The sequence below is a fragment of the Phocoena sinus genome, chromosome 13, assembly GCF_008692025.1.
Source record: "Phocoena sinus isolate mPhoSin1 chromosome 13, mPhoSin1.pri, whole genome shotgun sequence".
Classification (NCBI taxonomy): Eukaryota; Metazoa; Chordata; class Mammalia; order Artiodactyla; family Phocoenidae; genus Phocoena; species Phocoena sinus.
In genome coordinates, this window is record NC_045775.1 from 24969937 (window position 1) to 24983041 (window position 13105).

General features: G+C 52.1%; 1 protein-coding gene across 1 annotated transcript in view; it reads left to right on the forward strand.

Moving 5' to 3' along the window:
• EHD3 (EH domain containing 3) overlaps positions 1-11664 on the forward strand; it is a 31325-nt gene extending 19661 nt beyond the window's left edge. Inside the window, 11 exon segments of the mRNA XM_032652238.1 lie at positions 3720-3754; positions 3756-3923; positions 3925-3999; positions 4002-4023; positions 4026-4099; positions 4101-4136; positions 4735-4899; positions 9207-9285; positions 9447-9503; positions 9506-9588; positions 9590-11664. Of these exon segments, the coding sequence (XP_032508129.1) occupies positions 3720-3754; positions 3756-3923; positions 3925-3999; positions 4002-4023; positions 4026-4099; positions 4101-4136; positions 4735-4899; positions 9207-9285; positions 9447-9503; positions 9506-9588; positions 9590-9973 (1178 nt within the window). The 3' untranslated portion in view covers positions 9974-11664.
• The last annotated feature ends 1441 nt before the right edge of the window (positions 11665-13105 follow it).

Below are 13105 nucleotides of genomic sequence, written 5' to 3' on the forward strand. Positions count from 1 at the left end.
TTCTGGGGCTCAGAGCCGTTCCCAGGACCAGCGAGGGAAAGGGGGCCTATCACCCTAGACGTCAGGGCAGAGACTCCAGACTGAGTCTGGGCCCTCCCTCCGCTATCTTGTTGCCATGGTTCTAACGTTGACCCCTCATCAGTCAGTCATTTTTATTCCCATTTTCAGCTGAAAAAACTGAGGTTCAGACTTGCCTAAGGCCACACAGAGAATAAATGGGAGAGCCAACCCGTTCCCTTTTCCTTAATAAGTCCCGTCTGTGCCTTTCAGATGCTCCCATTCTTGGATACCATAAGCCCAGTCTACAGAAATAATTAAATACCCAGCTGGAGCCTGTTGGCTCTGAATAGCTGGGATCGGGGAGGCTGAGCTTCAGAGGAAGCCCACAGAGTCATTGCTTGATTCTCATTTCCTCACAGCCACACCTGGGGAGAAAGCTTCCAGCATTACCCAGTTGGTAATTGGATAGCCAGCCTTGCCAGAGCATACAAAATTTGCAAAAGTGGGAGGGTGAATAGGAGGCCTCTGTGCTTCTGAAATCCTAGAAACGTTCGCAGAAGCCATCTGCCTGTTCTCAGGAAGGAGCAGGCTTCACATAGGCAGCCCAGGGCATTAAAGACAGCAGTCCCCAGCCTTCCTTCCCCTTGTCCTGCAAGAGCTTCCTTGTTTCTAATCTCCATCCATCCTGCTGTACTCCCCACCCTCATACCTTCAGTCTTAGAAGCAGGGAATTGTGAACTGAGAAAGGAAACTCAGAGATCTTCCAGTCCAACTCTGTGGATTAACAGGCAAAGAGACCAAGGACCAGAGAAGGAAGGCTACTTGCCCAAGGACACACAGCAAATTAATAGCTGAGCAGAAACTAGAGGTGGGCTTGCCCGGGCCGGTGCTCCTCAGGTGCCCCCTTCAGAGCACACCCAAGTCATGGAAACTGGTGTCTGGAAGGAGCTCTTTATAAAGGGGCAGAGCCGTAGGAACAGCCAGGGTCACAGGCAAGCAGTCTCACCGGCATCCTCTTCGATTGGATCCTCACAGCCGCCCTCTGGCAGCGTCTGGTGGGTTCCAATTCAGAGACCAGAAAACTGAGGCCCAGAGATGACCTGTTCACTGTCCCTGGGATGCAAAAGGCAGAACAGGGCTCACATTTCAGGTCTGTTCAGCAAATGCTTATAGAGCACCTACTGTGTGTGGGGCACCGTGCTGGGCACAGAGGAAGCTGGGAAGGATGAGCAGCCCCTGCCCGGCCCAGCTCCCTGTGCGGTGGGGGGAGGATAAATTCCTGGGTGAGCAGAGAGGCAAGGGCCTGCCTGAGGGGCACCTGAGCCAGCCGTGAGGACAGGAACGGACATGGGCCGGCCTATTCCGGCAGCACTGACCTGTTGCTGTCACTCTCCCGCCCCACCCCAAGCAGGGGCTGGTCAGCCTGCTGGGATCTGCCCCACCCCCGTCCAAGCTTTTGCAGCTGAGGCTCCTCTTGCATGGCTGCTGCCATCTGGGGTTGGTGAGAGCTCAGGGGCCAGAAGCCTCTTCTCTGCAGCTTCTCTGGCCCCTTCGCTTTCCCCAGCCCGTGGAGGGCTGGCTGGAGTGCTGGGCTTGGGACAGGAAGACCTGTGTTCTGGTCCTGGCCCTCCCTCTGCTTGGTCCTGGGCGCATCTCACCCACTTGCTTTGAGCCCTGTCATTAAGTGCCCAGGACTAGCTGCTGTGGCTGCACAGCCGACTGTGAGCTGCTGCCACCAGCTGCCTGTGAGCAGTGAGCCGGTGTGCTGAGCAGTGAGGGCTGAAATCTGCTGTACGGGAGGGAGGGAGGGAAGGAGGGAGGGAGGGAGGGCGCATCGCAGCTGCCCTCCCCGTGGTCTGCACCACCACGGCCAAAACCTTGTCAGGCTAGATTTGGAAACAGGCCTCAGCAGAAGGCCAGAGGCCTCTGAGCCCCCTGCCCTCCCCAGCTACAACTGAGGGCACGCCTGCAGGTTCCAGGCGCCAAAGCAGCCAGGCCGTGACCTGTTTTCCCGGTTGGGGTGGATGGGGCCCGGGAGTGAGTTTGCCCTGATTTTCTGAGCCCTCTGCCCGCCCTCCTGCCCACGGCTCTGATGGACTGCCTTCAGAAGGTGAGAGCTGCCCTCCACCTGGCTGTGCTGAGGGAGACTAAAAATAGCCTGGAGCCAGCCCTGGGAAGGGAGGAGACGGGAGGGGAGCGGGAGGCGGGGCGGGTGGGGCACAGGTGCAGGACCGTTGCCAGCACGGCCTGTGCAGGGTGCCCAGAGCCCCGTGGCGGGGTCCAACCCTGACCCCCCAACATGCCGGCAATTTGGCTCTCCCCTCATCGCTGAACCCCAGGTTTCTCCTCTGGAAAGTGGGACTGTGCCTGCCTCAGAGGGTGGTGCGAAGGGGAAATGAGGTCATGATGTGAACTGAACCAGAAGCTCTGAGGTAGGCCCAGCCATCTGGGTTTTAACAGGCCTCTGGGGGATTCCGCTGCGCGCTCAAGTTGAGGACCGCCGTTCCAGGCGAGCAGAGCTGCTTGCATCTGACTCAGTGGCAAAGCAGCTGCCTAATGACCTGCCCCGGTCTCTGATCTTCCTCCGTGAGGCAGGGCAGGAGCTGCTGGCTTTTTCCCGTTGGCTGGGTCTCCCACTCAGTGGGGGCAATGAGCTTTGGGGCCCCAGGGTCTGTGCCCCTGAAAGCCTGTGATGTTGGGACCCCGGGGTCGTCGATCCCACCAGAGCCTAAGGAAGGGCTCCTACCTCCCTGCCAGAGGTGTGGCACCGGGGAGCAGCAGAAGGCCTAACACGTCCACCCTCATCCCAGTGCTGCTGTGTCTGGGCTGTGCGCCCTCGAGCAAGTCACTTTCCCTCTCTGAGCCTCACTTCCCCATGTATTGTCTTCTGTTTCATGGAAGAGGAGACTGAGGCACAGAGAGGTGAAGCTGCTTCCAGCTGTTAAGGGTCAGTGAATATGAGGCTGGATGTGCAGACTGTTGGCATGACCTCCCCCTCCAGGCCCTCCCAGATCCACTGCTACTTGGGGTTGAGCAGAGCAGGTGCTGTGGGGGTCCTGGAACCAGCCTGACCTGAAGCAGCTCAGTGCCAGATAACCAACGTGTGGCAGCCAGAGGTCTGTCCCATGCTAGGGAAGAAACCCCTTGTGGTTTTAAGAGTTGGGAAGAGCTGCAGCTGATGAATAAGGAATGAAGCGAGCTTATGAGCAGGCATGAGAAGAAGTTGTGTGTCAAGAGCCTCAGATTTCTTCCAGACCAGTGATGGGCGTGGTCTGAACCATGGGACCTTGTTAAGAATTTCTGGGTCTTTATTCAAAATGTATGTCCAGAGTTTCTTTTCCAGCAGGGCCCCTGGCTCCTAAATACAGTAAGCAAGGATAGGGGAGCTGGATGGTGGCTGTGTTTTACGGGGATAAGGATGTTAATTATAATAACTAGCATCTACTGAGCAGCTGCTAGGTGCTGGGCTCTGAGCATCTTTAGTCCTTAAAATTCTATGAACGAGATACTATTAGTATGCCCATTTATAGATGGAAAAACACTGACTCAGAGACATCTGGTAACTGGCTGAAGGCCAAATTGTGAAAATGTGGAGCAGCCGGATTTGAATCCAGATCTGCCTCCCGAGTCCATGTTATTTCTACTGCACCGGCTGCCTCCCCCCAAAACCCTACCCTCCGCCCCAAAGGCCCCGCCCCCTGGACTCTGCTGTGTCTCAGGGTACGACTTTGCGGCAGTCCTCGAGTGGTTCGCCCGAGCGGGTCGAATCGCATCATCCTGCTCTTCGACGCCACAAGCTGGACATCTCTGATGAGTTCTCAGAAGTCATCAAGGCCCTCAAGAACCACGAGGACAAGATGCGGGTGGTGCTGAACAAGGCGGACCAGATTGAGACGCAGCAGCTGATGCGGGTGTACGGGGCCCCTCATGTGGTCCCTGGGGAAGATCGTGAACACCCCGGAGGTGATCCGGGTCTACATCGGCTCCTTCTGGTCCCGCCACCCCTTCTCATCCCAGACAACCGAAGCTCTTTGAGGCCGAGGAGCAGGACCTATTCAGAGACATCCAGAGTCTGCCGCGAAACGCTGCCCTGCGCAAGCCTGAACGACCTCATCAAGAGGGCCAGGCTGGCCAAGGTGAGGCTACCTGGGGGGGTGGGGGGGATGGGCAGCATGGGCGGGGCCCAATGGTTTGGGGTGGGGGGGTTTAGCTGGCAAGAGCTGCGGGGGGAAGGGGGCAGAGCAGGAGACTGTGGTGTCGATGATCACAAGCCCTGGCGTCGGATGGCCAGATTGGACTCAACTCCACAGTTTACTGTGCATCCCGACCCCAGCAAGGCCCTTAGTTGTGCTGTGCCTGTTTCCACATAAGTAAAATGAAAGGGTTAGAAGAATAAAGAACGGAAAAGCCCCCATCACAGTGCCTGGCATCCTCAGAAGTGCTTTGTACACGTCAGCTGTTGTTACTGTCTTCCTCATCAACGCCATCACCAGAATTTCCATCCCTGTTACGCCTTGACCTTACCCTCCCCACAATCTCACCTTTCCCTGGGATTCAGCAAAACAACGTGCGTTGCAAGCAGCGGGAGAGAAAGAGGGTGGAGACAGAAATAATTTCGGAAGTAGGAGCAGGAGGGGGGGGATTGATGGGAAGAGATGGGGTGAGAGCCGCCCTAGAGGGAAGGAAAGAACTGAGGTCTCCATCTGAACGTTTCTCTCTGCCCCTGTTATTCAGGTTCATGCCTACATCATCAGCTCTCTGAAGAAGGAGATGCCCTCGATGTTCGGAAAGGACAACAAGAAGAAGGAGCTGGTGAACAATCTGGCCGAGATTTATGGCCAGATCGAGCGGGAGCACCAGATCTCACCTGGGGACTTTCCCAACCTGAAGAGGATGCAGGTAACCAGGGTCTGGGGCCCCAGGAAAGGAGCAAGCCGGCTAAGCAGCCGGAGCTTGAAGGAGGCGACCCTTGGATTCCCTGCATGGAAACTCAACCCAGAATCAGTAGGCAGGCCGGCAGATGGCCCTGGGTCTGCTCTTCCTGCTGGGCTGGCACTGGCCCAACAGGGGCCGTATCTGGGCCCAGGGAGAAACATGGAGCCCCAGCGCTCCCAGTGGGCAGCAGTGTTAGAGGATGTTCGGGGGTCTGATACCTCAAGTTCATGACCTTCCCCAGTCCTGGCCACCACAGGTTTGGAATCCCCACCACATCCTGTGAAACAGGACAAGTCACCTGACATTCTCCTGACCCTTTATTGCTTAAGTTTACCACCGAGCTCCTCCTTGGGAGCAATTTGGGACATAAGCCACAGAGAAGCAGAAATCTGCACAGAAGCTCACCATCTTTGGAGCATACCACGGGCCCCTCTCTTGGGCCAGGGTCAGTCACATATAGTTTCCTTATGTGTGAAAAGTCCTCTGAGGGAGTTATTTCATCCTCCTTTTAGGATGAAACAGTCCTCTGAGGTAGGCAATTTCATCCTCCTTTTACAGGTGAGCAAACTGAGGTTTACAAAGGTAATTTAAACCTGCCTACGGTTTAGTAATGTTTTACACAGCCTGCAAGTAGAAACCCCAGGAGTGTCCAAGGTCTAAGGAAAAAAACTAACCACACCATACTAACTGGATCCTCTCTGACCCTCTGTCTTTCATCTACATATTGAGGCTACAAAAACCACCACCTTAATATGGATACTGTGGGCGTATATCAGATAATATTGTGGGCGTATATCAGATAATATTTGCAAGGCACTTAGCATGGCCTGGCACCAACTGTGCTCTTAAAATGCAGTAGCCAGTTGAGGTTGAGATTGTCACCAGTAGAGGAAGCTGGGTGATGAGCGCAAGGAACCTAGCTCTCTGAACAAATTTTGCAACTTCTCATGATTAGTTCTCACGTAATTATTTTAAAATGAAGGGCTTCCCCGGCAGCGCAGTGGTTTAAGAATCCGCCTGCCAATGCAGGGGACACGGGTTTCAAGCCCTGGCCTGGGAAGATCCCACATGCCGCGTGGAGCAACTAAGCCAGTGCGCCACAACTACATGAGCCTGGCGCTCTAGAGGCCGTGAGCCACAAACTACTGAAGCCCGCACGCCTAGAGCCCGTGCTCCGCAACAAGAGAAGCCACCACAATGGAAAGCCGCGCGCAACCGCAACAAAGAGTAGCCCGCACTCCCCGCAAATAGAGAAAGCCGCACAGCAGCAACGAAGACCCAAAGCAGCCAAAAATAAACACTAAAATAAATAAAATGTATTAAAAAAATAAAATATAAAAATGATAAGTTTTTAAGAATAGGGAATTAGGAAAAACTAGCAGCAGAATGTAGTAGTAATATTGTTTTTGCTCTTGTTGCTTTAGGGTTTCAGAATATCAGTATAGTCCCAAATACGCATTTTTAATTTCCTATCTAGTAAAATAAAAAGAAAGAAGAATAGACATCCAAAGCATGCATTTGTTCATGTATACATTCATTCCTATAACCACCTACCTGGATCCAGTCACTAATTTCAGAATTGTTTAAACTTTTCAGTTTCCTCTTTGTATTAAGAATTTAATGATCTGTAAGCAAACATTTGGGGAGGATGACATTTGAAAGGGACCATATGACTTTTTAATGTGAGGAATTCTTTTGCAACGTAACTGGTTTCACTCTCACTTGTTTGCCTGTCTGACGTCAGTTTCATGTTAGGGATGCTGGATCAGTATGTAATGGCCTGTCCGGTGGGGGCATATGTGTGGGCTGATGGGAGCAACCTCATATCCTCTGGAAGATACTGGGACCCCCTAGTTGGAAGCCCACCAAACACAGTTAGATGTGGACAGGCTGGGAGAGACAAGGACCTTAGGAGGTCGTGCTGAGGGCAGGAGAAAAGGCTTTGTCAAGCTCCACCATCCCCCACACCAGCTCCCCCAGCCTCCCTGGTCCAGCCCTGCCCTAGAAGGGAGGTGAGAATGCCCAGGCTCACACTTGGTCTTGAAATGTAGCCATGGGTGTTTTCTGAATTGTTCTGCAGTGAACTCAGTGTGCTTGTCCTGAGACTGTCCCCTGGCATTGGCCTCATCCAGTGTCCTGAGATTGCTGTGGCCAGAGCCAGGGTGGGAGTGGGAGACTCTTGTCTTATCATTATAGAGGCAAAGGAGAAGCTGGATGCTTGAAACTCAGGACCTTTCAAAATGGCAAAGACATGCAAAGCGGAACATATTTCTTTTACTGTGTGCTGTGGGGGTCATGGGGAAGTCAAGGAGGGAGCTGTTGCCCGTGCCAGCTGAGTCAGAACCCTCAGGGGAGAAGCCAAGAGTCACCTTATCTTTGATAAAGGAGGGCAGGAATGTACAGTGGAGAAAGGACAGCCTCTTCAATAAATGGTGCTGGGAAAACTGGGACAGGTACATGTAGAAGTATGAGATTAGATCACTCCCTAACACCATACACAAAAATAAGCTCAAAATGGATTCAAGACCTAAATGTTAAGGCCAGAAACTATTAAACTCTTAGAGGAAAACATAGGCAGAACACTCTATGACATAATCACAGCAAGATCCTTTTTGACCCACCTCCTAGAGAAATGGAAATAAAAACAAAAATAAATGTGAACCTAATGAAACTTCAAAGCTTTTGCACAGCAAAGGAAACCATAAACAAGACCAAAAGACAACCCTCAGAATGGGAGAAAATATTTGCAAATGAAGCAACTGACAAAGGATTAATCTCCAAATATATAAACAGCTCATGTAGCTCAATATCAAAAACACAAACAAACCCAATCCAAAATGAGCAGAAGACCTAAATAGGACACTTCTCCAAAGAAGATATACAGATTGCCAACAACACATGAAAGAATGCTCAACATCATTAATCATTAGAGAAATGCAAATCCAAACTACAATGAGATATCATCTCACACCAGTCAGAATGGCCATCATCAAAAAATCTAGAAACAATAAGTGCTGGAGAGGGTGTGGAGAAAAGGGAACACTCCTGCACTGCTGGTGGGAATGTGAACTGGTACAGCCACTATGGAGAACAGTATGGAGGTTCCTTAAAAAACTACAAATAGAACTATCATATGACCCAGCAATCCCACTACTGGGCATATACCCTGAGAAAAACCATAATTCAAAAGAGTCATGTACCAAAAATGTTCATTGCAGCTCCGGACAATAGTCCGGAGATGGAACAAACCTAAGTACCCATCATCGGATGAATGGATAAAGAAGATGTGGCCCATATATACAACGGAATATTACTCAGCCATAAAAAGAAACGAAACTGAGCTATTTGTAATGAGGTGGAGTAGAACCTAGAGTCTGTCATACAGAGTGAAGTAAGTCAGAAAGAGAAAGACAAATACCGTATGCTAACACATATATATGGAATTTAAGGGGAAAAAAATGTCACGAAGAACCTAGGGGTAATACAGGAATAAAGACACAGACCTACTGGAGAACGGACCTGAGGATAGGGGAGGGGGAAGGGTGAGCTGTGACAAAGCGAGAGAGAGGCATGGACATATATACACTACCAAACGTAACGTAGATAGCTAGTGGGAAGCAGCCCGCATAGCCCAGGGAGATCAGCTCGGTGCTTTGTGACCGCCTGGAGGGTGGGATAGGAAGGGTGGGAGGGAGGGAAGCACAGAGGGAAGAGATACGGGGATATATGTATAGCTGATTCACTTCGTTATAAAGCAGAAACTAACACACAATTGTAAAGCAATTATACCCCAATAAAGATGTTTAAAAAAAAAAGAAAGAAAAGAAAACTCTCTCCAGATAATCCCGAGAGCATCCTGATTAAGAATACTGGCTTAGGAATGACCTGTGGCTTCTACTATGATTTGTTTTAGTTGCCTATGCCTCCATATTTTCCTTCCCTAAATAGTGAGAGCATGTGATTTCCCACTTTCAGAAGGTCACGGGGGAGTGAATGAGAGTAATTAACGTCGTGAAAGCACTTCCAGTGTTCTCGAGTATAAACCCTTATTGAAGTAGACACCCGCATGAACTCAGTCTCAGAGGGATACACATTCAAGAACCACTCACTGTCAATAGCCAAAACTAACTTAAAGAGAAATTTAATTATAGTCATCCCTCGGTATCCACAGGGGATTGGTTCCAGGACCCTCCACAGATACGGAAATCCATGGATGCTCAAGTTCATTATATAAAAATGGTGAGGTACATTTGGCCCTCTTGTATCCACAGATGCAGAACCCTCGGATACAGAGAGCTGAACTGTATTTGCTTTCTAGAACGCTGGAGGAAATCCAAATGAATCAGACCAGTAATGGTTAAATTTCCCTTCCTTCTCCAACCCCTGCAACGATATTCTCTCTCGAAAAATCCACCAAGAGCCCAACGTGCCTTTTTTCTCCTCCTCTCATATCTTTTGTGGATCTCCTTCCATTGTCTTCTGTCCTCACCTTCTTTCTTCTCTTTCTGCAGGACCAGCTGCAGCCCAGGACTTCAGCAAATTCCAGCCACTGAAAAGCAAGCTGCTGGAGGTGTGGACGACATGCTGGCCCATGACATTGCCCAGCTCATGGTGCTGGTGCGCCAGGAGGAGGACACAGCGGCCCGCCCAGATAGTGAAGGGCGGAGCATTTGAGGGCACCCTGCACGGCCCCTTCGGGCACGGCTATGGGGAGGGGGCTGGGGAGGGCATCGATGATGCTGAGTGGGTGGTGGCCAGGGACAAACCCATGTACGATGAGATCTTCTACACCCTGTCACCGGTGGATGGCAAGATCACGGGCGCCAATGCCAAGAAGGAGATGGTGCGCTCCAAGCTACCCAACAGCGTGCTGGGTAAGATCTGGAAGCTGGCCGACATCGACAAGGATGGCATGCTGGATGACGAGGAGTTCGCACTGGCCAACCACCTCATAAAGGTGAAGCTGGAGGGGCATGAGCTGCCCAACGAGCTGCCTGCCCACCTCATACCCCCGTCCAAGAGGAAAGCCACCGAGTGATGGGAGGCGGGGAGGTCCAGAGCAGGCAGGTGTTAGAGGAGACGGGAGAGGCAATCGCATACACACAGACACACAGACACACACACACACACACACACACACAGATGTTGGGAACAGCATTGCGGATAAGAGGGGACAGTGATCCCTAGGTCTCCAGGTGGATCTTTGCGTAGACACATCTCCAAGTTCCCAGCGTTGGCTGAGGCACAGGAGTGCTCCCAGGGTCCCAGGTATCAAGCCTAGGTCTCCATCCCTCTTTCCCTCCCCTATTCCACTGCCCAGAGACCCGCCTTCTCCCACAGAGGGGGCGGTTCACTCACCCACAGATGGCCCACCTACCTCCAGATTCCCCGGACTCAGAGCAATGGAAAAGGCTTTTCACTTAATAGACAATCCACTTTTTTTCTGTGCTTTCCCCTCCCTCTTGGGCTTCCTCATATGAAGTCTGCTCTGGGGCCAGGAGATGGGAGGGGAGGGGAGCTGCGGCAGGGAGGGGAGGGGAGGAGGGAAGCGTCCTCAGCGAACCAAGCCCCAGACTTGAAGACACGTGGCCCCCGAGCCCTGTTCTCTCCCAGGCTTAGGCTCTGACTGCCTTGGCAGACCTGGCTTTGAAACCTGCTTGCACTTCACTTCAAAGAATCCCACAACCAGAGGGAGAAGGGGAAAACTCGGCAGGAAAGAAAGCAAAGAAACTGTTCTGTCATCCTCTGCTCTCGTAGCCAGTCAAGGTGGTTTTCGTTCCACAGGCTCTGTGAGATTCGTATTTTTTCCCACCTGGCCTCTGTGTTTCGATGCTTGTACTTGACTCACGTTTATCCAGCCTCTCCTGGGTGCCAGGAGCTGTGTTAGGCACTTTATATACGTTATCCCATGTGGTCCTCACCACGCTCCGAGGAAGTATGTGTTAGTCCCTTCAGTTTGCAGAGAGGAGCCTGAGACTCAGGAGTTCAGGTGACCCTCCCAGGGTCACAGAACTCACATGTGGTAGAGTGAGGGCCACAGACTCTGCCCTCTGCTGTGATGATGTGCGGGATCCCAGCGTTTCTGGCTGATGACAAACCACGGCAGATAAGCTGAGCACACAGCCCCCTCATGGCCTCCCAGAGCGGGCTGGCGAGGGAGAAGGGCCAGCCAGCATTTGGTGGGCCATCAGTCTGGCCATCTGTCACAGCACAGAAGCAAACCGTGCCTTCCGGCGACGCTCCCCGTGTTCCTAAAATCGCAGAAGCCCGACAGCGCTCGCGGGAGAGTGGGCTGGCCTGTTGGGTGCTGTTTGCCTCTGTCTCTGCTCTGCCTCCCACCCAGTAGCCTGAATCATCCCAGCTCAAATGCAGCCACCAACTCTTATCCAGTGGGACCTCCTGCTGATTCTCTGAAGGCCAGTTTGAGAGGTCTAAGGTCGTGTTCCCTGCAGGACCCCCGGGAGTCTGCAGTGTCCTTGGCAAATCCCCACCGTTCTCGGTGCCCTACAGTCTCCCTCATGGTCTCTCCCTTGGCTTGCTTTGCGGCCACTGACTCAGTCACTTTGTATGCCATGCTCCTACTGTGATGGAAAAGAAAAACAAGTATAACTTATTTTGTATCTATGTTCAGACTATATAGAGAATATTCTGTGTGTCTACGATGTGCTTACTACTGCAGTGCATTTGTCATTAGCGTTCATGTTAATATAGCACATTTATCCTTTGGTACATGCTGGGCCACAGAACATCATTCCATGGGAGGTTGAGAAGAGGAGCTGGACTCTTACTCGGGCATCTTTGGCAGAGGATCGGGGCCGCCCATAGCCAGCATCCACAAGTAGCATCCCATTGGCCTGGTGCCTCTCCAGGCCCGTTGCCCTGGTGGAACCACACTGACACTCTGGAGGGAAGATGGTCCCCAACTCCTGGGGTTCCTTCTGCATCCGTACATTTCTCTTTCTCATGAAATGAACACCAGAGGAAAACCAAGGCAGAGAGGTCTAACCTCCTCTAACTCAAGGGCCAAGCCCAGCAAAGGGACCATTTCTCACCTCTATGCCTTTACTTGAGCCGAAGGAGAAATGGGAAGGAGACAGCAGAGGGAGGGGAGGTTTCTGTCTTTATTTTAGATAAAACGGGGTGTCTGTCCCCTCACCCCACCGCCTCGTGGACACATGTGTCACCTTCCTGCCCTTCCTCTCCCTGCCTGTCTCCCCTCCCTTCCACAAGACTCCACCCTGGAGAGATCTGGGAGGCACGGGAGTTCGTGTTGCCATCTGCTGAGCAAGGAGATGGTGCTTGAGGCTCCTTCCCACGGGTGAGGGGACAGATGAGGGACACTTTCTCTGGGGCTGTCCCTCTGCCCCTGCTGCCTCGACCTACTGACCTCTTGTGGGCTCTGGGGGCCTGCAGAGATCCCCTGCCTCAGCCTCGAAAACATTTAGTGTGGACAGCAGAGCCACATCACAGCAGTCTCGCCGGCAAGAACCCCTAGAGGCTCCGCTGGCCTGTTGCTCCTTCCCCCAAACTCAGCCTGGGCCACAGAAATGCTCAGACAGGAAGAGCCACGCCCTCTGCCCCTGTGTCCAGAAAGCCTGCCCCTGGCACCCGAGGACTAAGCCATGACCAAAGCCCAGTCGTGTACAGGGGACCCTGCTGCCACAGCAGGGCCTGGCCTCCGTTTGCAGGGTGGGAAGAGGTTTCCCTGAGTCACCCCACTCCCATTTGTCCCTTCTGTTCCAAGAATCTACATTTATGTGTTGGCTGGTCAGAATTAGCACAGCCATGTGGGGGGGAATAGGCTTATTTCCCCTATGAGATGTTAACTAGCCTCTATACATATTCAATCTTTTATTCTTTAATTTGTCCATCCATCCATTTATCCATCCAGTCATCGTTTCATTCAGAAGACACTGAGAATCTCCTGCAGAAAAGGCCCCAAGATGAGATTCGTACATCCATTGAGCCATTCAAAAATACTTGATAAATGCCGCTTGCGCAGGGGGAAAGTCCTAGACGGAGCCAATCAGGTTCCAGCTCTCGAAGAGCTCACAGCCTAATTGGGGAAGTGAGACATTTATACAAACATCGATAATACAATGAGGAACCATGACAGGTCCTGGGATGGGGAGTGCAGGAAAAGTGGAGGCTCACGAGAGTCAGAAATGGC